Consider the following 27,928-nt stretch of genomic DNA (forward strand, 5'->3'; position numbering starts at 1 on the left):
GAGATGCTGCAACAGTTGTAAGTTCAAAGACTGGTTGCAAGTTGCTTTGTTGGGTGCCATTTCAACTGTTGCTTAAATGGACGGTGTTATGTCAAGGGCTACCTGTACTTTTTTTCCGGATCACTTTACTTTCCTGTAAGCAGGAAGAGGAGTGAACAGCAAAGAGGAAACCGATGTCATCATAGAAGTGGACGGGCTAATCTCTTAACTACTTGCAGAAAATAGAAGATCCTGCACGAATCTTCCATTTTGAAAGAGTTGCCTAGAAAGCAAAATCGGCCAGTGAAAAGCTATACTGGCTGAGAGCTCCGGACATTTACATTGAGTATTTACACAGAAATGTAAATTTGCAATTCTGCTGGGTGAATTACTAGTTTCAGATTCGTGTTTGATCCCCAGCGGTTTGGTGTATAGTAACTGCTGTATTTGCTGAGATTTTGGAATGGGCATCAGAACAGACATTGCTGGAGTTTGCCACCGGTTGAGCGGAACAAGTTGGGTAGGATGCCCTTAAAACACCCATGCAGTAGGGTCAAATTGGAATTCAATTTGCTACTCTGAGGGAGCATTTAATTTTACAACTACTCTGTTGTTTTAGGGAATAGGAGAGCATTTTCCTAACGAGGCTTTCTCAACGGTACAGTCCTCTTTCTACCAAAAGAGGTGTGAATGGGAAATAGGGGTGATGATGAAATTGAGAAAACCTTAGGGAAGGGATTGCACCTTTGTCTCGGACAGGAGAGGATCAGCTTCCCCTGGAGGCACTGTACCTTCCCTGAGGAAAATTAACATTCCCCCATTCTCCTTTACTCGTTATAATTACAGCATAACCACCATATGAGATAAAGACGGAACAATATTAAACTTCAAAGGGGTCTGAAAGCAATATTTGCTGGAACAAACTGACTTGCAAAACGCACCTTGACCTCCTGTCGAGTTAAAAATAATACTCAACTGCTACTAAATCAAGTCCCCATCTCCTACCCTACAGCCTTTCTGTCTTTACAGGAAAACTAGCATCCTTTCCTTTCTAACGTGTACAGTAGATTATTTATTTTGTTATTTTGGAATAAAGTCTTTTATTTTACGAGTCATTTTAAATTGCACCTTTTACCAGGATTTTGGCAAATGAGAATACAGTCTGTACAACAGGAAATCTTAGTATCAAAAGATGGGCTTTTTTTATTTTACAATATCCCATCCAGGAAGAATGGCACAAGTGTTGCAGTTTGTATTTCAATAGCCCAAAATTCACTCTGGAACAGGAAAAAAAGGTGTAAGGAATCTAAGCTCCACCTATCCTACAGGAACTGCCAGCTGGTGAAGCTAGCCCAAAATATTTTGCAGCTGTTTGCGTGAAAATTGAATCCCACCTCTCCCCCACAACAATTATGGACAAAAACCTGGTGAGATTGCATTCACCACTATAAGGCAGTAGGTTAATTTGGGAATCGGCAAGACAGACCATGTGACACTCAACACCTCCCCCACCGTTGCTCTTGTTTTGGCCCGAGATAGTCACCTCACTCTGCCTAATAAATCTGTATGGTATGGATGAGTGCTCTGTGGAATGTTAAATTCTGGGAGGAAATACAATGTCTCCCCTTCCAATGGAGAAATGAAAAATAAGACTCCATGGGAATCTTTTCCTCTGCCCAACTGTCCCCTCTAAATTCATGAAAGAATCAGCAGCCCAACCAAGACTTTTACCTACATTAATTGAAGAAAGAATTTTTCTTCTAAAGTTCCTGATGAAATATTTTCTGTCTTGGCTGCTGGTATTGCTAACAGTCAATCTAATGTACTATAATTGGAAAACCAATTGCAATCCAGAGGTAACGCAGGTAAGTAGTAAAACACACAGAGGTGCTAGTGCATTGTGTCTGTCCCCGTCCCCCAGACATAATTGCCCACAGCAAAGGAGATGTGAGTGAGTGGCAGACGCTCTCTGGCTTCGCTGACAATGTAGGCAGAGCTGTATCGTGGCATGTGCCTTACTTAGCACACAACTGAAGCTGGCCTTGGTTCAAAAGAGCTTGCAAAGATCTTACAGGATGTAGTAGATAATGCAGATGAGCCCAGGAGTGGTTTTCTGTACGCAGTAAGTCTTCTGGGTTACCAGCCATCACTGTTTATGTCCAGGCTTGATAGGGAGAAGTACATAAAAGGTCCATTAAACTATCTCCAAGGTATTAGAAAGATGACAAGCACATTAAAAAATGGGTCACACTGGGTTATGGCAAAAGTGAAGATCCGGATGCAGGTCTTGGTCTGGATGCAGAAGCTTTTCAAACTCTTCACTGGAAGGTGGGGAAATGGTCTCAGGCACACTGGGGGGAAAAACAGGCAGTGAGTGGATTTGTGGAATTAGTTCTCATGAAGCACCTCGCAACCAACAGGCAGGACCATATGTCATCACCCCATTACGTTTTCCTTCCCCAATTTCTTGGCTTCTGGCCAAGTATTTGCAAGTTTGATCCAGCTAAGCTCCCCATTGCAGCCCTTCCATTTCCCAACTTCCTTGGCTTTTTATCAGTAGCCAAAGCAAATGGCATCAGTCCACAATTATTATTCCCAACTGCACTTTCTATATTGCACTGCTCTGTTTTACCTGCCACTCAATGTCTACTTCATTTTCAATAACTGACGTCAGCGACACGTTCCTTGCTGTCTACACATCAGAAACGGAGGGCTTCAATAGTTAAACTAGTCTGAAGTCTGCGTAGCATTTCAATCATCTAAGAAGCACATCACCCTGTGGTCCTTTGAAAGGCTGTTTGGAATAATCAATCTTATAAAAGGTTCCCCATTCCATGATTTCTGGGGACTCTGAAGGAAGCATGCCTTCAGAGGAAACCACAGGAGGAAAAAGTAATATTGCAAAGCCCCATCATGAGAAACGTCTCTGCTTTCATCTTCCTTTTCCCACCTGCAAGATGCCCTCGACGCTCACCTTAATGGATCTGCCATCAGATGGAGCTGAAGATTCCCTGGGTATGTTACGGTGTTCTCAGTGGGTATAGATAGGTCTGGCATCTCTATATCCTGGCACATGGGGTATGAATCCACTGAACCAAGAGGAGAAGCATTGCCCAAAGGGTATGAGCAAGTCATTAATTCACTATAAGAAAGAAAGAAAGAGGGTGGTCACAATGCAGCTCTTGAGACTGAAAAGTGGAATAGGAAATCCTAATATTGCTAATTGGTATCAGCTGGAGATCCAAAGCCAATTGACTAGTGGAGGGGTAGGCAACCTTGGCTCTTTTATGACTCGTGGACTTCAACTCCCAGAATTCCTGAGCCAGCTGTGCTGGCTCAGGAATTCTGGGAGTTGAAGTCCACAAGTCATAAAAGAGCCAAGGTTTTTTTTAATTATTTTAATTCCATTTATATCCCGCCCTTCTCTGAAGACTCAGGGCGGCTTACAAGCTTAGCAGTAGCCTTCATTCTATGTATATGCCTGCTTATTAGGGCTTTCATACACCCCCCAAGCGGCATTATTACAAAGTCAGCTTAATTGCCCCCAACAATCTGGGTCCTCATTTTACCTACCTCGGAAGGATGGAAGGCTGAGTCAACCTTGAGCCTGGTGGGACGCGAACCTGTACTGATTGCAGGCAGCTGGTGTTACTTAAGGAGGCATTAGCCCACTGCTCCACCAAGGTTGCCTACCCCTGCACTAGTGAGATGGGAAATGACACCGAGGTTCTTGCTCTCTAGATCAATTGTGTCAAACTCAATTTCATTGAGGGCCGCATCAGCATTTCGGTTGCCCTCAAGGGGCCGGGTGGGTATGGCCAGGGTGGGCGTGGCCTGGGTAGGCGTGGCTAGAGTGCGTATGGCCTACGCATCAAGGGTGCCTATGGGGGCCTGGGCAGGAGTGGGACAGATCTGAGGGTCTCTGGCAGAAGGAGGGTCTCTGGGCCAGGGCCAAGGCAGTGGGGGCTGTTCCCTCACTGTTTCCAGGATGGCTTCGCGGGCCACATGAAACCACTTTGCGGGCCAGATCCGGCCCCCGGGCCTAGTGTTTGACATGTCTGCTCTAGATAGTTTGAGTTCATTTGTTTATTGCCCAATGTTGCAGTCCCAAAATGAACAAGAGAACTTGCATTAAATTAACACAACAATATATAAATATGCTTTTTAATTATCCCATTACATTTAAACTAGCCTTGGACTTAATGTATGATATTAATATTGGGCAAATAACTATTTTTATTGCTTTTCCATATTGCAGACTTTAATAAATGTTTCTGTATATTATGCCCAGGCCTCTAAATTGCACTGGATGGAGTATTTCTGTTCTTGGTGAGATCCAAGTACATACAGTCCTTGGCTAACAACTGCTGTTTAGTGACTGTTAAATAATGACAGCTCTCAAAATGTAACCTTACGACTGGCCCTCAAACATATGACTATTGCAGTTTTCTATGGTCACCTGACTGCCATTCTGGTGCTTTGCAGTCAGCACACACACTTACAACTGTTGCAGCATTCCAAGGTTACAGGATCTCACCATCTGTAAGCTTCACAGCTGGATTCCAAAGTCAATGGAAAAGCCGGCCATAAAATGCAAGCCTCGGTTACACAATCTCTTATTAGCAAGCGGAGTGTTTCACTTAGTAACCACAATGAAACTGATGTCATAAGTCTGGTGGGGGACACATGAAGTTTCACTTAATGAACATGCTGCTTGGCCAATTTGTTGCTGGTCCAAGTTGTGATGGTTAAGTGAGGACTGCTTGTATAACATTCAGTCAGTGTCCTCCCTACTATTCTTTCTCAGACAAACAAAACACAAAGGGACCTGCTCAGGCAAGGATCCTTACAATGGCAACTGTGAGCTTCCATATGTTGTGCTGCTGGCTACAGATGTCCCAATGGATGATGGAACCATGACGGGCGGGCTGCGGCAAACACAGAGAAGGCTGTGTCAAACACTGGACAGAATAATCTCAAGATTCTCTGTGTCGAAATAAGCATACAACAAATCTACACCAGCTTCTTTTTACCTACAGAAAATCCTTGACTTACAACCAGTTGATGTTACAACAAAATCCCCCTTCAAAAGTTACTAATGACTCACTTTTGAAGTTCCAACATCTGCCCCTCCCAGCGGTCACATGACTAGATTTTGGGTGCTTGGCAATTAGCCTTCATTACAGCCATTTGCACTGCCCACAGTCACGTGACTGTGATTTATGACGTTTTTCTGAAAACCACCATTTATTTCCAGTTTCCGGCAAAAGAACTGCCTCATGGCCAACAATGAGCTTGCTTAATGACCATGGTGTTTGCTTAATGACTGTCAAGTTCGCTTAATGATTTCCGGAACAAAGGTTATAAAATCAGGTCTGGTCACATGGTGACCTGCTTTACAACTGTCACAACATAGGGCCAAAACTTTGGGCCCAATTACAGTTGTAAGTCAAGGATTACTTACACTGACTGCATCATTTTTTTTAAAAAAAACATCCTACCTTTGTACTTTATTCACTGCATTTTTACTTTGCTCTTACTTCAACTGGCCTTCAAGGAGAATGTAGATCAGGGTTTCTCAACTCAGCATTCTGGATGGAAAACTTGGGAGTTGGTCCACATGTCTAAAGTTGCTGAGGTTGAGAAACCTGGTCTAGATGGGTTCTTTTCCCTTCGCCAGCCTTTTGAGAAAAGTTTGGTTGGGAGAAAGAGTCTGAGTTCACATACCACTCTAAGTGAGGAATTTAAACATGGTTAACCAGTGGGTTTTACCTAACATAACATTTTTCAGATAATAGGCACCACGTTGTAACTTGCATAATGCCATGAGAGGCAAAACTAGCACAGGAGAGAGTGATTAATCTTTCCTCATAACATTATTTCCTTTGAAGCTTCTCTCCTTCCACTTAAATCAAGCAGAATTCCAAAATAATGCATTGGTGTCCTTCCTAAGTACAGGCCTGAAATAGAGATAGGAATATTTTTACAAAGCAGGGAGCATCAAGGTCTTCTCTTTGACATCAGCATCAAGTTCTTTTCTTTGATTTTATGAAAGAAGACTTGGGATGAAAGGGTTAAGATTATTTTTGGGGGCAGTGTATCCTTGGCATGGTTTTGATCAGAAGCAAAAATTCTTGATTAATTTGGTCTATGGGTAGAGAGTAAGGAAGATGACCTTACAGAAATATGCAGGAACTACCAGTTAGACAAAAGGGACAGAAACATCTTTGACTTCAGAATGAGGTATTACTATAAAAAAAGGTAAAGGTTCCCCCACACATGCGTGCTAGTCGTTTCCAACTCTAGGGGCCGGTGCTCATCTCCGTTTCAAAGCCGAAGAGCCAGCGCTTGTCCGAGGACGTCTCCGTGGTCATGTGGCCGGCATGACTAGACGCCAAAGGCGCACGGAACGCTGTTACCTTCCCACCGGAGCGGTCCCTATTTTTCTACTTGCATTTTTATGTGCTTTCGAACTGCTAGGTTGGCAGAAGCTGGGACGAGTAACAGGCGCTCACTCTGTTACGCGGCACTCGGGATTCGACCCGCCAAACTGCCGACCTTCTGATTGACAAGCTCAGCGTCCTAACCCACTGAGCCACCGTGTCCCTTGTATTACTATAGCCGGTCTCAATAAAAGTAGTTTTAGCCTTCCTATGGAGTTGATTTCCTGGTCTCATCTATCTATAGGAGCTGACATGAGTCTTTCAAGTCTGATTTTCCTTCTTATATTCCAGTCTGTCTGAACTGTTTCTGAATGGTGTTTAGTTGTTCTGGACATAAAATAATGTTCCAGGTTTTTTGCCCAAGTTACAGTTCAGGGGTATTTCTGTCAAGGTCATCTTCCTCACTTGCTACCCATAGACTGAAATAATCAGCATTTTTGCTTCTGATCAAAATCATACCAAGGACGCACATCAGCACTATCCAAAAAACAAAAAAAACAAAAACGAACCCTAACGCAGGACTTTCACATCTCTTTCACAAAATCAAAGAGAAGACATTGATGCTGACGCCAATCCTATTTTGAAGCATTATATAAATAGCTGCATTTCATGATTCTTTTTTCCCCACATCTCTTCGCAGAAGTTCAGAAACTCCTCTGGACATGGTCCCACCGTGCTGGCTCTACCTGGAAGCTAAGTCCTTTTTTTTCTTTCCTTTTTTACGTCGGAGTAATTGAAATGGTTATTTTCCATTGGAAGGCAGCAGCTCTGCAGAACTTGTAGCTGGGTCATTTTCCATCCGTCAGAAATCTTGCTTCAACCTGTTCCCTGAGACTGAAGCTTCAGAGCAATGGTTCCACTTTCTTTTCTTCACTTCCTCCTCCCCCCCCTCCCCCATACAATCAGGTACATCTACACAAGGTAAACTACGGTAAGAATATAGATGGGATAGGAGAAGTAACAGCAATTTATTCTCTTCCCTTCTTCTATGATGTGAAAGAATTCTCAGCCTCCAGGACTAGGAGTAGCTCAAGTTTGGCCTCCACGGCTTTCTCCTTCAATGTTTCAATATTAAAGGAGTGAAACTGATCAGTGAAACAAGGACTTTTGAAGGATTGGGGGATAAAAAATGGGGGCAATGTGAAGGTACTTAGTCTTGGTACTACTTCATAGACACATGTTCATTATATAATAGACAACACAACATACAGGATTCTCTGTAATTAATCAGTAAATACTTACTCATGATAGGTTGAATCAGAATGGACTGCAAGATTCACATTAGAGCTGCCCAGCGTGTCAACTGGTTTCTGAATTGATGTAGCGAATGAGCAGGGTCTGGAATTTAACACAGCTTTTGTGAACATTCCTTTGTTGATCCACAGGTCATTTCCTGTACTTTGGCAGACCCTGATCTAAGAGGCATATCTGATCTTAAAGAGTGTTTCCCCTTGCTTTGTTCAACATGGCACTAATAGGATAAAATCAAGGCTGATAGATGGAGGAGGTGAAGTCTAAATCTGAATCTAAAATCTAAAATCTCAATCACGCCAAAACTTAAACCCATCCAATTTACGGTACACAGTTGCCCATCTCATGAATGTGACTCTGGGTGCTGTATAATGAAAACCCACCCAGATGCTATCCATTAGTTTCCTTCAACAGTCTGATGAAATGTGGGGTTCCTTTCCCCGTGGTAAGAAGGGAGGGAGAGAGAAACAGCCCAAACTGGAAGTCCAGTCAGATAGCAATGGAAGAACACAATACAATAATAATAATAATAATAATAATAATAATAATAATAATAATAATAATAATAATAATAATAATAATAATAATAATAATAGTAATAATAATAATAATAATAATAATAATAATAATAATAATAATAATAATAATAATAATAATAATGCTGAGACCCTAGAAAGAATACAGAGAAAAGCAAAAAAAAAATGATATTGGGTCTAAAGAGTAACTCATACGATGAATGGTTGAAAGAACTAGGTATATCTAGTCTGGTAAAGAGAAGGACTAGGGGCAACATTTATTTTTATTTTTTTTATTTTAATCCCATTTATATCCTGCCCTTCTCCGAAGACTCAGGGCGGCTTACAATCTAAGAAGCACAAATCAAATGTGCTTAGCAATAGCCTTCATTCTATGTATATGCCTGCTTATTAGGGCTTTCGGCCCCCCCAAGCGGCATTATTACAAAGTCAGTTTATTGCCCCCAACAATCTGGGTCCTCATTTTACCTACCTCGGAAGGATGGAAGGCTGAGTCAACCTTGAGCCTGGTGGGACGCGAACCTGCACTAATTGCAGACAGCTGGTGTTACTTAAGGAGGCATTAGCCCACTGCTCCACCAAGGCTCATTATAGCAGTCTTCCAATATTTGAGGGGCTATCACACAGAGGAAGGGGCCAACCTATTCTCCAAAGGACCTAAGAGGACAAGAAATAATGGGTGAAAGATCCCAAAGATGCTTTTTCATGAGGCAGCTGGATTCGTGGAAAAGCATCTTTGGGATAACTATGACCTGGGTAACTGAGAATCTCCATAGACATTGGGTGGAAGATCATTAAAGAGAAATCCAACCTAGAACTAAGGAGAAATTTCCTGTCAGAGAAAACAATTAGTCAGAACAGCTTGCCTCCAGAAGTTGTGTTTTTCAAGAAGGGATTGGACAACCATTTATCCAGAATGGTATAGGAGCTGCTGCTTGAGCAGGAGCTTGGACTATAAGACCTCCAAGGTCTCTTCCAACCTTGTTGTTTTATGTTCTATGTTCTACGGACAAAAGGTACATAGCTGAAAGAAAGTGCTATCTGAGCAAAGTGCTTTTCAGACCTTCATTTCAGTGGAACTACATTAAGATAGATCTGAATTTACTATCTACTACCGGAAAGGTTAATTGGGAAAAGATGGTCGACATATTTGTATCCAAGCCCAGGAAATGTTAAGAGAAGAGGAAAAAAGTTGGAGAATTCACACACTCACGTGTCTACAGTTATCGTTAACCTGGCTGGGACATAACTGCTGGTGTTTTTTCGTGTCTCTGCTGCGGGAGGAAACAACCATATTTTTAGCTTCTCAACACACAAACTGCTTCACATTTTTCGTACAGAAAGAAATTTCAAGGAAGTTTTGTAACAAGAGGAAGCCCTAAAGCAGAAGTTGCTTCCCTCCATAGCAGCAGTTCCCAGCCTGATGTCTTCCAGCTTATCAATTACCAAAAGGTAGAGTCCCAAATAGGGATGAGTTAATTGTTTGGGGTTTGATGTATTCAATGATTCTCAGTTGTTCTCAGAGAAGGATGCTGGAAATGGCCGAGGCAGCAATTCAGCTTATGAGCTGCTATCCAAATATTAGATGGAGCTTATCTTCTGCCTTATGTCTAGACTAGAATCTCCAAGCAGGTTCTGAGTCATTAAAAAAAAAGTACTGTTCATCTATAGAAATGAGCCTCTTCACATTTTTTGACTGACATATATTGTTTGATTATGTGTCATGACACTGTCAGTTTATGTGTGAAAAAAACTCATGGATTTACCGACAGTTTTTTCTTAAATAGAACTGAAGAGAGCAATCAGATATGGATAAGCAATTCAACCCTGAACAGGTCTATGCCATTTTATAGGTGTTTTCTTATAAGTCCCACTTTCACATTATTTATGAAAACCTTTGCCAAAATTCCCCCCTGCATGCAGAATTATAACATATGTTCTGTCAAAACATACATTTTTTCTACTATATTTTAGTAGTTTTATTGAGCTAAGACCAGCATTACACAATGTGCATATTAAGCTGCCAATGTGCATATTAAGCAAATGTTAAATTCTGCCCCTGCCGGGAACAGGTGATGAAGAACTCCCTTCATGCAAGGAAGCATTGTAAAATATTGAGCTCCTTCTGTCTGTATCTTCTCCCCTGCCCTTGTCCCCCACCAACTCACTGTTGTAGTCCCTCCTGAAAGCCTCGTGTTTGGGCCTGTTAGGATAAAGCACATGGAGCTGTGGGAGATCCAGAACACAGTCAGCCAGTGAACGAATGGACAGTTGCTTTGCCGTGAATGGCTGGATGTTCTCCACCTGAGTGGAACCTGAGACAAAGGAGATCAGCCCGTAAAGAAATGAAAATGTCAGCCCATCACACACAAAAAATGTACACCTGTGATCCAGAGCAGCCACTCCCACCTTCTAGATGTGCTAAATTTGCTTGTTATCAGGCTTCTCAGTAAATCAGGCCTTTGGGTGGGACTTCAAGTTCTATTTATAATTGATTATTTGAATTTATAAGGCTGCCCAACTCTGGGCAGCATGCAAATTGAATTAAGCTTATATCTGTTCCTCCCTTTTAGATCTCAACAGTACTAAGACTAGACCTTGACAGTATCACTTAGTTGACTTGGGATCGGCATACCCTAGCAGGGTATCATTAGCATACTCGTGGTAGTACGCCCCACGCCAATGAATATGACACCCAGGGGCTTCATGTAGATTTTAAACAGGAAGGCTGAGATCAGCGAACTCAGGCTCAAACTCTCTTTCACATCAACACCAACTGGAACTGGCTGTGGAGAAAGGAGAACCACTACAACGCAATGCATTCCACTTTGAGTCCCTGTGGTTAATCCAGAAGGATATCATGACTGATGGTATCCAAAGAAAATTGGGGAAATCAGAACCGTCGCAACACCTCCATGCTGGCTTTGTCCAAATCATCAACGTGTAGGATCAGTGATGTCTCCATTCTATACCTGGCCAGATGATCCATTTACTCCAGGACCCTCTCAAGCTGTAACCTGGTCACCTTCTCAGTTACCTTCTCTAGAAAGGGAAAATTGGAGATTGCCCAAAAATTGCCCAGATCCAGTTTTACAACTTATTGAGGAGGAGATGCACCTAACTCCTTCAAGGCAGGCAGACCTATCCATAGACATAAGGTTGCATTTAGCATGTCTTCCCAACCACATATCATCCCCAAGGAAACCTTCACTAGCCAGGGACAACAAGGATCTTAAAGACGGGTGCCCATGTTGACAATCTCAATGACACTGTATTTACAGGAGCAAACCCTTTCCAGGCAACAGGGCAAGGTCATCTCATTCATTAGTTACCCAGTTGGAATCTAATTCTAAGTGAACCCCCAGTAGCTTTATCCGTCATATGCCTAGAGTATTTCTCACAGAGTCCTGAATGTGTTCTTCTTCCCCAACAGGGAATGGGTCATTTTAAAAAGGTTGATGAGAGGAGAAAAATACCTTTTACCACTTTTATCACTTATGATGTAATCCCTAATTTGGGCTCATAATTCAAATTTTGTCTTTCCTCTAGGAGTCTCTTGTGTCATTTTATTTCCAGAACTCCTCAGAAAATCAGTAAAAAAAACCCCAAGATCAATGAACATAGAGAAACCACACAAAAACAATCTGACCTAAGGCCACTGACTTCCATCCATTCCAGATGGTGACTATGGCCTTGGGGAAACTGCTCACCAGTTCCTCAGGAAAGAAACCCAATTCTTCTAAAATCCATCCAGGTCCATTGGGTGCCTGGGAGCGGGCAGCACCAGTGAGTTGAAAAACAACCCAAAACTGATCTGACCATGACAAAGGACTGATGGTAATGTCCTCCACCTTCAAATCACATTGCAACTGCCCTGTGACAAATCCTGATCTAAGATATGACCGCTGTGGGTATCAGGGCTGAATGATCTGGGACAGGTCTATGAATGTCAGGATGGCCCCGAACTCCTGAGTTGCTCTGGTGACTTTCTGTTACAGGAGAGCGCGTTAAACTCTCCAAGAACTATTTACTATTAGTCTCAAATATTCTGCCACTAATCCAGCAACAGAACTGAGCCGCTCAGGCAGGAATGGCTAGTACAGCAGCAACAGAGGCAAATTCTCTCTGCAGCACAACTCCAACCTCACATCCAGGGACCTTCAGGACAGTGGCCTTGAAGGCTGCTAAGGGTATGGTGCCTTCTGAATAGCAGCTACCTCAGTCCTCCATTCTGGGGTCATGACTACCATATTTGATACCCAGGTGAGCACAACTCTGAAGAGGAGCATCCCCTTTTTGGGCCAACCCAAGTCAGTCTTGGCCACTACATACACAATAAGATCACACGCTATTTATTACTGACTGGCCTGACATTTAGCAGCAGCAGCGGCAATCAAGAGGCCAAGGCCATCAAGGATTTGTGAACCTAGCACTGGGACTGAATACTTGTGGCTGGAAGGCAGAATGACTTTACGCCACCTTCCCCATGAGCAGCCTGCTCCTGCATTCCCATCATATAGTCCCTCGCCCATTATGACCTGGATATTACCATTAAATGCTCTGCCCATCATCTGCCATCCCTTTCCCAGGTTCTATCAGATGAAACCAGCCACTCACAGCAGTCAAGCAACTTAGCCATCAGTCAGTAGTATTCTTACACCAATTTTGTCTGCTGTACTCAACAGCTGCACTGCATTGACTGTCTGACTGTTGTAGTCTTCTCCAGCTTAACTCGTTACCTCCCACACATGCGTTTCTTCTTCCCCTTGCCTAATCTCCAACCCCAAGGGAGTTTGAAGCTGCCACGCTATTATCTTGCAGTATGTATCCAATCTCCAATCTTCAATGCAGGGCAAGAACTAAAAGTCCCAACAGTCCAGCAGGCAGACTGGCCGATAATTCAATAGGTGATCCTGGTAGTTGCCTGAACAAGCAATGCTTTGGCTGTAAATGCAAGAGGTCAATGCCCAGGCAGCTGCAGAACTTGGGTAGGTCAAATACTTGCACCAGCACTTGACTGTACTCCTGTTCTTCACCACAATACTATATGTTATTTCCTACTGGAGAACCAACACATTCCAACTGCCAACTTTTCCTGCTGCAGCAATTCCAGCCCACATGATCTTCAAACCGGTGGACCAGTGATTGGGCCTCCCTTGTTGCCATGCTAGGATGTGCATGTGAATCATGGGAAACTGCCCAATTTTCCAATGCTGGCTTTTTTAAGCACCCCTTCACAAGCCAGATGCTTGGCATGTTAAGGGGAAGACTTGCTTCTGCAAATCCCAACAGCAAGGAAACAGCGGTTAATTGACGATAAGAACTTAGATGGGCAAGGCAAATTTCCAAGTAGAGCAGTCCAAAGTCTAATCAAATTTACAACAGCAAACCAAGGGAGACATGACCTTGTGATTAGTTAACAAGGCAGGGTCATAAATATCTAGATTCCAAGAATCATGATACACAAGCCAGATGCCGGAGTTGCTTCTAGTAAGACAACAGTGTTCCTGTGAGTCTTAAATCCTCTTTGTGCTGAGTATGCACAGCTGTGGTCAAACCTTGCTGGCGAGTTCTGCTTGAGGGCAAACTGCAAGTAGAATAATACTGGGTAGATAATTATTTGACCCAGCATTGTACATATGTTCATGCTGTTGTACTGAGTTTCACCAACAGTCAGTTCCCGCAATGCTGCTTTGCACCAATAACCGCACTCATCCTGCACAACGCCCTGGGGAGAATGGCCAAACCTCAACAATAGGAACGAATGACCTGAGTTCAGAAACTGATCAGGCTTCGTGACCTCTGCAATTCTTACAGCCAAAGGTTGGCAGAGAGCTAGAATGCAAATTAGTTAATTCCTTGCCCTTTCAGATCAATGGGATCAATTCTTCCCTTCCAACCCTGCTTCAGTTTAGAGCTGTGAAGGAGAAGGGAAGTTTCCATGGCCTTACTAAGTTGATTAGGGTATTATTCCTATCATAGCTTGTTGATCTCTGGCAGAGCTGGGATGGTGGTCTCAGTGGCTTTTGATTCCATGGATCACTGATCACAGCATCCTTCTCCGCTGACTTGAGTTGGAGGCATTTTATAGCGGCTCTTTTCTTTTCTCTGAAGCTGGCTCCAGTGGGGGTTGGTAGGTGGGAAGAGACCTTCCCTTAGGCTTCTATTCTCTCCCCTCCTTTTCAACATCTGCACGAAATCACTGAGTGAGCTGTCATTTGGGGGTTCGGTATCATCAGTATGCTGATGGTACCCAATTCTACCTTTTGACTCCAGGCCAAGTGAGGCTGTCAAGATTCTGTCCCAGTGTCTGGAGGACGTCTGGGTTTGGATTGGGAGGAACTGTCTCTAACGCAATCCTACCAAGACCAAGTGACCGTGAGTCTTTGGACCACCCAGATCTGGGGATATTCCAACTTTGACTTTGTATAGAATCTCACCAAGGATAGTACATAATTTGGAAGACTTTTGCCCAATTTCATCTGTGCCTTTTCCTAAATTGTGTGTGTCTCTCTGTGTGTGTATGTCCTTCAGTCATGCATGCCCCAATCATTTCACAGCTTGACTACTGCAATGCCATCTACATGGGGCTGCCTCTTGAAGATCACTTGAAAGCTTCAGCTCCTCCAGAATGCCGTCTCGTGAGGAGTGATGGGTTTGCCACAATGTGCCCACGTAACACCTCTGCTTTATGTGAACTGCACCGGTTGCCAGTTTGCTTTGGGGTGCAATTCAAGGTGCCGGTTGCTATCTATTAAGCCCCACATGGTGTAGAGCCTAGTTATTTGAGGGACCCACCTGTCTCCCGTAGTATCTGCTCAACCGGTTCGATCTGGCAGAGTTGGTGCACTCTGGGCCCCGTCAATTAAACATTGCCACCTATTGGGACTCCGCAAGGGTGCCCTCTCTGCAGCAGTGCCTGCTGTCGGGAATGAAGTTCCCCCTGAGATTTAAAGGGTCCCACTGGTGTTTCGAAGGGCCTTAAAGAGTTGACTCTTTTCTGTTCCCTTCTGGGTTTGATTTCTTTGCTATTGTTGTTCTTTTGCCTTGTACTGCTTTGTTATTGTTATTTGGTTATTCAATGTTTTAACAATTATAAATTGCCTAGAATCGCTTGCAGTGGGGTGGAATATAAAGATAATAAAATTATTCTCAGCTTCATCAATGCTGACTTCCAAGTAAATGTTAAAAGGATTTCATCAAAGTGATGAAGAGACAAAAAAACCTGTTTCCCTCTGCTTTAAGCTCCGTGAACAGGGAGCTGTCCTATGCAAAAGGCATACCGTCTGGTAAGTAGGTAACATAGGCGATGCTGATGCCCCCAATCTCAGAGTCGCTGAAACGTAAGAGGAAAGTTCCAGCTGGTGCATTGCTCAGGTAATTGAAGACATATTGCTTGCTGACAAAGCCCATGATCAGTCTGCACAATCAAAATTAACAAACAAGAGGAAAAAAACAGATGAGAAAATCAATAATCAACACTGCACGGCTTAGAGAATTGTAGTAACGGTTGAAAGAAAAAATTGCACCCCTCTGATTGTGAAATTGGGGAGGGGGAAAAAACCTAGCTGAACAGCCTTATTCTGTGAATATCGGTATGGGCCAGTATCAAGACTCAAATGACCTGGTCAATACTTTATACTGAAAAAAGTTGGAAGGAAAACTAATTACGTTTTCAGGCTTTCATTCCTAATTCAGTTTTATAATGACTATTTATTTTTTTATACCCAACCTTTATCTTTTACAACTCAAGGTCGTCTACATCAGGGCTTTTCAACCGGTGGTATGCGTACCACCGGTGGTATTTTGGCACGTGGTAGGTGGTACGCGACCCTCCTAGACAAGTGTAGCGGGGGAGGAGAATGAGCTGAAGCAACCCAAGCCTGAGGGAGAGAGGCAGCTGGAGCTGCAGGACTGTTGGGGCTCAGCAGAAGCCCCAGGAGTGCCGCAGGGTTCCAGCTGATTGGCATTTCCGGAAGCAGCACATAGCTGGAGGCAAACTGAAAAGGAGTGGGGGAGAGAGAGGAGAGGATATAAAAAGAAGTGATTTTGGCAGGAAAGAGGACAGAGAAGAAGCTGTGAAAGGAGAGCTTAGCAGGCAGGGAGGAAAAAGAGACAGGGAAGAAGAAGCTGTTGCTGGAAGAAAAGGTCCCCTGGTTCGTTTTCTCCAGCCAGGAGAATGCAGTCACTGCTTATGAAATGAAATGAAAAGCTGGGAGATGAGCATGTCGGAAAGGGGGTAAAACTAATTACATTTGTTTAACAGGATTAAACCTATGGAAGCCAACACTTTGGACTCATTGCTAGCCTTTGTGAAACAGAATAAAATATTCCAATAACCAAAGTACACAAACCGAGCCTCTGAATTACAAAACGCTGCAAAAACTGTATAAAAATCCTTATGGTAACCCAATCAAGCTGCCAGCTGATCTGGAATCCACAGGCTTCCAAAATAAACCAACCTCCTTTCCGACATGCTTGTCTCCCAGTTTTTCATTTCATCAGGGGACCTTTTCTTCCAGCAATAGCCTCTTCTTCCCTGTCTCTTTTTCCTCCCTGCCTGCTGAGCTCTTCTTTCACAGCTTCTTCTCCGTCCTCTTTCCAGCCAAAACCACCTCCTTTTATATCCTCTCCTCTCTCTCCCCCCCTCCTTTTCTCTTCGGTTCACTTCCAGCTTCCGGAACCACCAATCAACCGGAACCCTGCGGCGCTCCTGGGGCTTCTGCCAAGTTCCAGCTGCCTCTCCCTCAGGCTTGGGTCACTTCAGCTCATTCCCCTCCCCCCTATACTTGTCTAGGAGGGTCACATATCACCTGCCACATGCCAAAGTACCACCGGTGGTACGCGTACCACCGTTTGAAAAGCCCTGGTCTACATAATGGTCCTTGTTTCTTTTTTTCCCCACAACAAAAATGCTAGGAAAGTTTAGGCTGAGGCATAGTGACTAGGCCAGAGTCACCCAGCTGGCTTTCACGCCTAGGGCAGGACAGGAACTCAATCTCCTCATTCCTAGTTCACCACTTTAACCACTGCACCAAACTGAATTATCTAAAGCATCCAGGTTTGATCCATTTATTTTCTTACCTGTCAGACCAATAGTTCTTTAGGTATTTCTTGGTGAGGTCAAGAATGCCTTCAAACCATTGCCAAAATGTGAATCCTCTACCAGGAAGCATCTCCTATAAGTTACAAGGTGAGTGTGAGAAGCAGATGACACTATTCAGATAACCTCAAGAATCTACCATATCACCCTGCTGACAAAGCCCATTGAGAGACCTTATTGAACTGGGACCAAGACACGTGGCATCTCTGCAGTTCCTCTAGACTGGTGATGTTGTCACCAAAGATCTTCTGGGCCAAGAAGAAATAATGGTCCTTGAGTAGACCTTTTGTCGTTTGCACCTCAGCAAGGAACTTCTGGTTGAGAGTGTCACACATTGCCTTCCAGCTCACACGCTCAGCCACCACAAAGGGAATGCGATCCTGGAACAGAATAAGAGACAGAGCATCACACACACTCTAACTGTAGCAGATAACAGTACTCCGTATCCTACATTTTCCCCCAAAGCAGATCTGGTACTAAAAAAGTAACCTTCACTAAGAACAGAAACTCTAAATCTTACTTTGGTTTTCTTACTACCTTACCAGTATGTGTTAGCCAGTTTATACCAATGGAGCTATGATTAGGTTTCCATGTTACAGTTCTGCCTGAAATACGAAAAGCTCTTGGGCCCCATGGAGAAAGTTTATGTCAAAAGTTTCCTTTCCAGAAACTGCCATAAAGGTGGAATGAGAAGCCACTGTACATTGGCCTCAGGATCTTCAGATTTTACAAATGGCAAAATTAGTTTTATTTATTTATTTATTTATTTTTATTTATTTGTTTTATATACCGCCCTTCTCCCGAGGGACTCGGGGTGGTGTACAGAGCAACGTATGTATACAGTTAAACAATAGTAAAAACAAATGAACCCCAAGAGCTGTCAGGCCAGGCCGGCCTGTTGGAACAGGTAAGTTTTTAAGTCGCGCCGGAAGGTGCGAAGGTCGGGGGCCATCCGGATATCGGTAGGCAAGCTGTTCCAGAGGGTTGGCGCAACCACTGAGAATGCCCTCCACCTGGGGGCCACCAGCCGGCATTCTTTGACCGGTGGCACTCTGAGGAGGCCCTCTCTGTGGGAGCGCACAGGACGGAGCGGTGTTGACGTTGGCAGTAGGTGCTCCCGTAGGTATTCCGGACCCATGCCATGTAGGGCTTTGTATGTCATCATTAGCACCTTGAATTTCACTCGGAAGGCAACCGGAAGCCAGTGCAGCTCACGGAGGAGAGGTGTGATATGGGAGTATCGGGAGGCTCCCAAAAGTGTTCGTGCAGCTGCACTCTGCACCAGCTGAAGCTTCCGAGTGGCTTTCAAGGGCAGCCCCATGTAGAGAGCGTTGCAGTAGTCAAGGCGAGAGGTCACAAGTGCATGGGTGACTGTACGCAAGGCATCCAGGTCCAGATAAGGTCGTAGTTGGCGCACCAGCCGGACCCGAGTGAAGGCCCCCCTGGTCACAGCTCAGTTTTAGTTTATATCTCACTTTCCTTTGAGAATTTTTGGCAATGTCCATGATTTTCCCCAATCTTTGCCCTTCTGAACTCATCCAGTGATTTTCATGACTGAGTAAGAATTTAACCCTGAATTGAACTGTCCCACCAGATCCTCTCCTACTGGTATGATAGATATTATGGAGAGGCTCTAGGCTGGAGATGGGGAATCTGTGGACAGAGAGAGGTTGATTAAAAAAATAGAAAAAGAAAAAGAAAGAAGCCGGCTTAGACTTCTGGAAGCTCCCAAGTTTAAATCCTTCCCTTAAGGTAAGTGGGGGGAAAAATTCACACTTTTTGACATTAAATGTCTGCATTAACTTCTTCCCCTAATGACTTGCGGTCTTAGTCTGCATCTGTCACTTACAGGAGCAGCAAAAGCATTGTCCCATAAGATGGTGGCTTTGGCATTGTTGTCCTGATTTCCATGGACAATCACCACAACGGGCAGCGACAGAGCCTAGAATGGCAGAAGGGAAGAAAGAGTTGTAATTAACAACTGATGATTTTCTTTAACGCTGGCCTGCTGTCTTCGTATTTCTCTCTGACTGATCAGCTTAGAACCCCAAAGTAGATCTACTGTATGTAGCAAGATCTATTCTGAACTCTCAGCAGGAGTGACTTTGTGCAGGATTCAAGCCCGTCTAAATCAGTTTTAGGGCACACTGCAGGGCAAGAAATGACTGTATGAGGGAGAAGGACAGCTACCTGCAGCCTTCCCTTTACTGTAGCATATTGAACGAAAGGGTTTAGGATAGGATCCTGGCAAATTGACAATTTTTCCCAACTTTCTCTACTCATCTCAGCTTCCATAAACTCTTGATCTTCTCAGAAAAGCAAGGTATTCAAATCAGACCTAAGGATCCTGTAATGAAGCTCGACTCATTACAAGATGGAAAAGGTGGTGCAATATGGACATATACCATATTAGATCCTGTGAAGTCCACATATATATTTTTAAAGGCTTCAATTTCTAACTTAAGTCTCTAGTTCCATTAAGGATTTGATTTTATCTATTTGAACCTAATACAAATGTCTGGCCCACTTAGGTTGACAACCAGCTATCCATCTGTTGTTGGAATCTGGGGCTTAATGCATGATTAATGACACTATTATTAGAAACAGAATTCTTACCAGGTTCTACTGAAGGAACCCTGGGGCAAGAGAAGGAAATTTGCATGGATAAAAACCATCATATAGTTGACCAATCCTGATACCGCCCCATTTTTTAGTGTTTCTTCTCCTGTGCGTCCAATTATTTCTCCCAAAAGGGCACCATAAAACCTTGTTGACAGACCTAGAAATCTGCATCCCACTTGTATCTGTGGTGCCAAACTGCTCAAGAAGGAAGAGAGGAGACAGTGAAGGCCAGTGAAATGGTCACTGGGGTCTTTTCAAGGCTTTGCCTAACCTATTTGTGTCCCTTCTCTCAAGGAAGCAATAAACCAGTTATCAGCAGCAGATTATATCTTCAGGGCTAATAATAAAACAGCCCCCCCCACGGTGTTGTTACCTGTAGGTGGAAGTTGGTTTGGTTGGGCCCAAGGCAAACGTTGGCACTGAAGAGGACAGCACACTTCTCTTCCGTTACAGATTCTGTGCTCTTGCGGTCACAACGCTTGATCTTTTTGATAAGCTGAAGATGAGAAAAGGCAAATCTCATGGGAAAATCTGTTCCAAATCTTAGCTCCCGGCTTATCATTAGTTGACCCCCACGACCTTCTTGAATGACAAAACTCATCAAGCTTGCTTCTAAGCAAAGCATCCCTTGTCGGGCTGAGCAACCATTTGGGTTTGAAGGAGAAAAGGTGATTCCCAGCAACAGGACACTTCTACTACATCTCTCAGTGACTCCTTCAAGGAGCCGTACTTTCCCCTGGGCTTGGACAGCTACTGCACAATTTTAGGAAAAGATACATTTGGACTAAGGAGAGGCCAACGTGTACTACACGGACATCTTTTGAGCACACCAAGTCACCCTTTCTTTTTTTTGAATCTCATCACTGTGCAGCCCAAAGGGACACACACTCATTCATGGGATTTTATAGAGGATTCTGATGTCTTTGATTTACATTTGTAACCTTCCATGAAGTTGGGCAAGATGGAAAAGCTGCAGGTGCCTTTTGATTGATACAGCAACAGCTGTTTGTCCACACATGAAATACAATGAGATGAGGATAAAGAAAAAGAAAAAGAAAAAGAAAAAAAAGCAACAGTCCTGAAGGTGAGGGAAATCATTTTTTAAAAAGTTCCCTTACTAGAAGGAAGACACTTGGATTAGAAATGTTCTCCCTACTGCATTCATTTCCTCTTATTGTTATCTAGAATTCTAGATGGGAACGTATCTAGATATACGCTAGTATATAATCTTTCCTACCATTTCCTAACACTTCCAGCATCTTGTCATGGTGCAAGCGTGAATCACACCTGAGCTACATCATCCCAAATGATGGTTGAAGACCCCCTAACACTGCCACGTTTCTAAAGTTAATCATGGTGCAATACTGGCCACGGTTTGAATGTGAGTTGCTTCTGGGGATTTCTTGTAAACGGATTTGAGCTTAGATACATATGCATAATGACAGAGATGACCAACACCACCATGCCCCCTCTTCCAATTTTGCTTTCTCTGCAATTTTTTGGTAAGTTGCTTCCCACTGGCTTTATCCCAATTTACAGCCCATCTCACCAGTTTGGGGTGTTTGAATTCTCTCCCACTCACTTTTTCTCGATCCACTTACCAAATTCTTGAACTGAGAGGTACAAGAATTGCTGGAGGCATTTATATCCAGCGATGCTGTGTTGTTTATAATCTCTCCAGTGCTTTCACTGAAATCAAGAGGAAACCGAGGTCACGAGCTGGTTCCTTTACTAGCAGGAAGCATTTATTCATTGTGACAAACTCAACTTTTGGACAGAGAATTCCCACTCCAAAGTTTGTTTATGTGCTATAGTGAAAACAGCTCTCCTATAGATAAAGACTGAAGCCATTTTTGTCTTTTTAAAAAAATATTTCGTTTTGAAACATTAGTTTTGAAGAGAGGAAACAGGCCACTCTACATTATGTTGTCACGAAATAACAAAATGACTGCTTTTTTAAATTGGAGACTAATAGGCAGGTGCGCAGAATTAAAGCTACTAATTTTCCCTCTTGCACTCTGTGTTTTCATATACCTGTACATCTATCTTTTACCATATTATTAAGAATAATTTCAAAACTTCTCTGGGCAATATTGTGATACATTTCTCTCATCCAGGTATTGAGTTTTTTTAATTTATTTTTTATTTTAATTCCATTTATATCCCGCCCTTCTCCGAAGACTCAGGGCGGCTTACAAGCTTAGCAGTAGCATTCATTCTATGTATATGCCTGCTTATTAGGGCTTTCACACACACACACCCCAAGCGGCATTATTACAAAGTCAGCTTAATTGCCCCCAACAATCTGGGTCCTCATTTGATCTACCTTGGAAGGATGGAAGGCTGAGTCAACCTTGAGCCTGGTGGGATGCGAACCTGCACTAATTGCAGGCAGCTGGTGTTACTTAAGGAGGCATTAGCCCACTGCTCCACCAAGTTGAAGATGAACTTTATTCATTTTAGGTACTTCACCCTCTCCACCTTCTGTAAGCTACTACAGATGTTCACTAGTTACATGAGATAAATCATTCCTCATTTTGGCAGCTCTTCTTTCTCTTTAAGAGAAAGAGTGAAATAGTTCATATGTGGAACCCTGAAAGTGTATTTAAAAAGCAGTTCCTGTGAAGGGTGCGTGTGAAATTTTCTCACTCTACATAAGATCTGTGTTTAAGAATCTATGCCCTGGTTCCCTTCTCACCCCAAATACATTCTTTAAAAAAAAGAAAGAAAGCAAACAGCATGTTGTCTGGGTAAATATACATAAATAAAGATAATGAGGCTAACAATAACACTGATAGATATAATAAATTATCAGAAACAATACTAAATTTTCAATGTATGATAACATTCTTACTCAAATAAATTCAAAGTTGCATATCACATTCCTTTCTTTCTAACTCGTTTATCTAGCCATTGATAAAATTTATTCCAAGTTCTATAATAAACTAAATGCTCTTTCTCTTTAATCTCTAAAGTTTACCTATCCATTTCTGCAAATCCAATATTTTCTTAATTAATATTTTCTTAATTAATCCTTAATTAATTAATTAATATACATAGAATGAAGGCTACTGCTAAGCTTGTAAGCCGCCCTGAGTCTTCGGAGAAGGGCGGGATATAAATGGAATTAAAATAAAATAAATAAAAATAAATAATTAATTCTTACCCAGACAACATGCTGTTTGCCAAATATTGAATGTTATTGGGGGAAACCCCAACCCTCAACCTTTCCTCTACCCTATCCCAAATCCCCATTTCCCTACCTTCCTTTTTAACCTTATAAAAACTAATTAAAAAAATTCAAAAAAAAAGAAGAAGAAACTTGGAAACAAAGCCATCAGGAGGGATGCAGTGAGGTTGCAGCCCTGTCTCTCACCTAAAGACAGAGGCAGAATGATTGGCAGTCAGTTCTCGGGCCTGTTTCTCCGTCACAATGTCAGCCGTGACCAGAAAAGATGTCGGCCGATGCTTGAGTAAATGAGGTCCCAGCAAGAAGCGAACGCTGGCTTGAAATTTGGTCTGTGTCTTTAAAACCTGTGGAGGCTGTTTTTCCACCAAGAAGGAACTGGAAGGGAAACACAAGCCAGGTTCAAGCATGAGAAGAGTTGGTTCTGAGAAAAAGCAGCAACAGGATTCAATATTCACCCTACTCCTTTCCTCGTCCAATATTCATAAAGACAGTGGGCATGGGGGGGAAAATTCCGTCTTCGAGGATGGGAAGAGCAACCGGATTCTCTTTGGGAGGGGAAGCATTATGTGATAATATGCATTCAACCATGTTTCCTGTTGGAAGTGTGATGAGCATTTAAAAAAAAACAAAAAACCTCTAGATTCAAATACACACCTTGATTTACACAAGTTTAAAAACTGATCTACAATTGAAACAAAATGTTCCTTTTGGGACTGATGGTCAAACAGCTGCTGGGCACACACTCAAGGAAGTTTCCCCCCCATATTTGATAACAGTGACAAGACTTTTAAATGCACATTACCTAGAATGGATCTAACATTATCTAGAATGGAAGAATGGGTGGTGAAGTTGGTAGTTGGCCAAGATGGCAAAATTGACAGCTTTGTTTAGAGAAAAAAAGTGGATGCTTTTCGATTTTTTGCATGAAACACAAACAAATGAAATTATGATATAAGGATCTGGTGATTAGAAAAATAATAATAAAGAAATGAAAGTTATGTTGCAAACTTAAGAGTAAGAGGTCTATGTAAATTTGTACTTATACTTGCTGCAGAAGAAAAATGGAAGTCTTTGCATGTCTTTTCCTTTCTCACGCTTTTGACTTTTTCTATGTTAATTATTAGTTTTTGTTCTTTTATCTCTCTACTTTAAACAAACCAAATAAAGTCATCTCAACGTGCAGATTGTGCAAAGAAACAGAAGAAATAGTAGATTCTATACTCAGCTTGTGCAAGAAGACAGCCGAAACTGATTGTAAACAACAACATAACATAGTGGCCAATATAATTCACTGGAAATCTGTATAAATTATCATGTGTCAATGATGAAAAATTTGTGGAAACACATAAGTTGCCAAAAATGAGCAAGTTAAAATATTGTGAGATTTCCAAGTACAAACTGATAAAGTCTTGGCACATTACACCAGATTTGTGGTTGAAAAGAAGAATGTGTGGATAATTTAAAGTGGCAATATCAGGGGATAACAGAATAGAAAACAAAGAATCACAAGGTATCAAGCTCTGAAAATCAAAGTAGAAAGATTATGGCATGAACTGATTGTGGTAATTATCAGTACATTGGGTACAATGCCTAAAAGTCTTGGATGGCAATTAGAAAACCTGCACATCGATAAAATTTCCATTTTTCAATTACAAAAGACCACACTATTTGGATCCATACATATAAGGTAAAAGGTAAAGGTTCCCCCGCACATTCGTGCTAGTCGTTTCCGACTCTAGGGGCCGGTGCTCATCTCCGTTTCAAAGCCGAAGAGCCAGCGCTTGTCCGAGGACGTCTCCGTGGTCATGTGCCCGGCATGACTAGCACGGAACGCTGTTACCTTCCCACCGTAGTGGTCCCTATTTTTCTACTTGCATTTTTACGTGCTTTCGAACTGCTAGGTGGGCAGAAGCTGGGACGAGTAACAGGCGCTCACTCTGCTACGCGGCACTCAGGATTTGATCCACCAAACTGCCGACCTTCTGATCGACAAGCTCAGTGTCCTAACCCACTGAGCCACCGCGTCCCATACATATACTACATCAAAACATGATGACATGTTAGTTCTTGGGAAGAACGTGATGTGTTTGAGGGCCAACACCAGCTAAAGAACTGGCAAGTGTAATTGCACATTGTTGTGTATATAATAATAACCAATATTAACGTAGTATTAGTCTTTGTATGGATAGTTTCTTGGCAGGTTCTATGCAGTGGGGCCAATGATAATCCTGTAAATCTGACTGTACTTCACAGGAAGTCCTCCTTTAGCAACCACAATTGGCAGCAGCAACTTGGTCTTTAAGCGAAGTGGTCACTAATTATAAAATCACATGGCTGCAACTATGTTTACAATGTCATTTTGGCTTCCCCTTGTTTTCTAGCCTTAAAGGAAATAGTATCCCAAACAGCTAGATGAGCATAAATGGTGCAAATAGCAGGGAAGGTTCCCAGAATTCAACTCACAAGGAAGCTGGCTAAAAGAGCAAATCTTATCCCCCTTTTTCCCCCATGCCCCCACCCTTTGGAATGCTCACCCTGGTGTTGGGCTAATTAGCATGAATGTTTAATTAATGTTTACATTTAAGTTCTTTGTAAAGAAAGGGTTTACAGGTAGTCTTCAACTTATGACCAGTCGCTTAGTGACAGTTTGAAGCTACGATGGATCTCTCCAGAACTACTTACAACCTGGTTTTGAAGATCCAATTGCTGCCCCTTCCACAATCACATGATTGCATTTTGGGTGCTTGGCAACCAATCCAAGTTTATAGCCATTTGCAGAGTCCTGTAGTTATATAACTTGTGATAGTTTTGCTGGAAACCAGTGTTTACATCTAATTTTCAGCAAAAAAAAAACATCCATTAGGTAAAATGGGCTTGCTTAGGGATTGCCATCCTTGCTTAATATCCATCACAGTTGCCATGACTTAAAAACCATAATTCTGGGTACAATTATGGGTGTAAATAGAGGACTACCTGCCCAAAAGAGTAAACTCCAGCTCCTGCTTGTAATTTTTAGATATATATAAATTGTTGGGGGCAGTCTCTCTCCCAGCCCACTCTACCTCACAGGATTGTTGTGGGGAAAATAGGAGGATGAGGTGTGTTGGATATGTTCACCATCTTGAGTTATTTGTACAGAGGGATATAAAGCACTGTGAAGCGGTATGTAAGTCTAAGTGCTATTTATAGTTAGAACTGCAATTGGCAATGCCTTGAAATAGGGAGAGGGGTTGGCAACTTTAGTTGTAAATCACTTTGCTGGTTCTGCCACAGAAAGTGATTGGGAAGTCAAAAATAGTCATAGAATGAATGTTTGTTTTTTTTGTCAAGGTATTTGAATAAAAGTGAAACAATGCAAACAAATGGTTTTCTGCTCTTAGTTTTTTATCAGATCATGAAAGTCACAGAAAATTGCCAGTCACACACTGCCTGCGTTATTTAATTATTAGGATATGAATATTAGTATATCAAAAAGAAAATTCCAAGAAAATATCTTTGGTCACAGGCCATAAACGTGGACTATTAATCAAGCAGATCTCCAAAAAAAGTTCAATGACTAATATACACAAATATTCATGATACTGGGAGCATGATTTCCTCCACATATCTCAGGAAATGATGAAGGCACATGTTGTTAGAATATTTTACATGTTGAGAGAGAAAATAATCATAATTTAATTTATTAGCTCTAACATATCTATCAATATAAGATATAAACAAGACATATTCAGTTAGAAAGACAGAAAAAGTGAAGGCACGTGAAGCTGCCTGAGCAATCTGAAATGGACAAGTAGATCTTTTTGTAGTTGCATACATATAAAATAAACCTGTTTGCAAGTACAGTTAAATCTTGTTTTAAATCTTGTTTTATAATTAGCAACTGGAGGAAGATGAAGGATGATCATATCATATCCATGAAACTGGACAGAATGCCACCGCAGATACTTATGTCATTAACATGATGATGTCATCATATATATATATATGTATATATATATGAATGCATGTACAGTATGTATGCAGGGAAATCTGGGCTATTGGTTATGAAGTCCATTTTACATAGTTCTGGAAAAGTGAGGCTTCCTACTACTCTACAGACTTTGATCAAGAAATGGGTTAACTTGGTTTTGGATATTTATGCTATTTTTACCTGTTTTAATCTATAAGAGAAGTGTGGTTGAAGAAAAAAAAAGTTCTTTTAACTTCAGAGAACAATGCAAAAACTAAACATTTAAGAGCTCAGTAAAATACGTTATTTCCTCAGGGAAATTTGATGTTCATTCACAATTCCAATACACAGTCTTAGTGTAATAGCTTATTTTACACAGAGACATGCAAGTGTCTCTCTGTGTGTATATAAAAGTATGTGTAGGGGTGTGTGTGTGTGTGTGTGTGTGTTGAGAAAATATATCCGGGATTCACATTTACACACACACATATACATATACATATACGATTCTAGATAGGAATACCTGTCCTAATTTGCACACAAAGGCAAAAGAAAGTTGTGGAGAAAGTTTTGAGAATAACAAGGAAATAAGCTTCTCATGAGATGGATGGCTGAATTTTAAGAGTATAGCTCCATGTTCTTTTAGACAGTAACTCCATGTCCTCTTTAACTTTTTTAAAAAACTATTTCTTAACCTCCCTCAAAGAAATGAATAACTAAAAACAAAAATGTGGGTGATTGGGAAGATGAAGAATGGAGAGAAAATGAGAAAACAAGGACAAGGTTGAAGATGTCTAAAAAAAATTGTTTAGATCAGTGTTTCTCAACCTCATCAATTTTAAGAAGTGTGGATTT

The 27,928-nt window shown here is 42.1% G+C and overlaps 1 protein-coding gene across 4 annotated transcripts in view; it reads right to left on the reverse strand.

The window, feature by feature from the left end:
• Window positions 1-1,156: 1,156 nt before the first annotated feature.
• The window catches only part of STAT6 (signal transducer and activator of transcription 6), a 96,879-nt gene continuing 70,107 nt past the window's right edge, over window positions 1,157-27,928 (reverse strand). For 2 of the 4 annotated variants that reach the window (XM_081320389.1, XM_081320388.1), the window contains 13 exons: window positions 23,311-23,499; window positions 21,536-21,623; window positions 20,308-20,430; window positions 19,162-19,254; window positions 17,486-17,692; window positions 17,294-17,388; window positions 15,493-15,629; window positions 10,378-10,524; window positions 9,423-9,483; window positions 7,665-7,760; window positions 4,830-4,907; window positions 2,954-3,121; window positions 1,157-2,330 (listed from right to left, as the gene is read on the reverse strand). In XM_081320389.1, coding sequence (XP_081176515.1) covers window positions 2,225-2,330; window positions 2,954-3,121; window positions 4,830-4,907; window positions 7,665-7,760; window positions 9,423-9,483; window positions 10,378-10,524; window positions 15,493-15,629; window positions 17,294-17,388; window positions 17,486-17,692; window positions 19,162-19,254; window positions 20,308-20,430; window positions 21,536-21,623; window positions 23,311-23,499 — 1,588 coding nt within the window. In that variant the 3' untranslated portion in view covers window positions 1,157-2,224. Of the gene's footprint in view, window positions 2,331-2,953; window positions 3,122-4,829; window positions 4,908-5,480; window positions 5,661-7,664; window positions 7,761-9,422; window positions 9,484-10,377; window positions 10,525-15,492; window positions 15,630-17,293; window positions 17,389-17,485; window positions 17,693-19,161; window positions 19,255-20,307; window positions 20,431-21,535; window positions 21,624-23,310; window positions 23,500-27,928 lie in introns of those variants that run through there. The other 2 variants (XR_014025473.1, XR_014025474.1) reach the window with 2 other exon arrangements.

This window comes from Vipera berus, assembly GCF_964194415.1.
Source record: "Vipera berus genome assembly, chromosome: 2".
NCBI classification, from domain to species: domain Eukaryota; kingdom Metazoa; phylum Chordata; class Lepidosauria; order Squamata; family Viperidae; genus Vipera; species Vipera berus.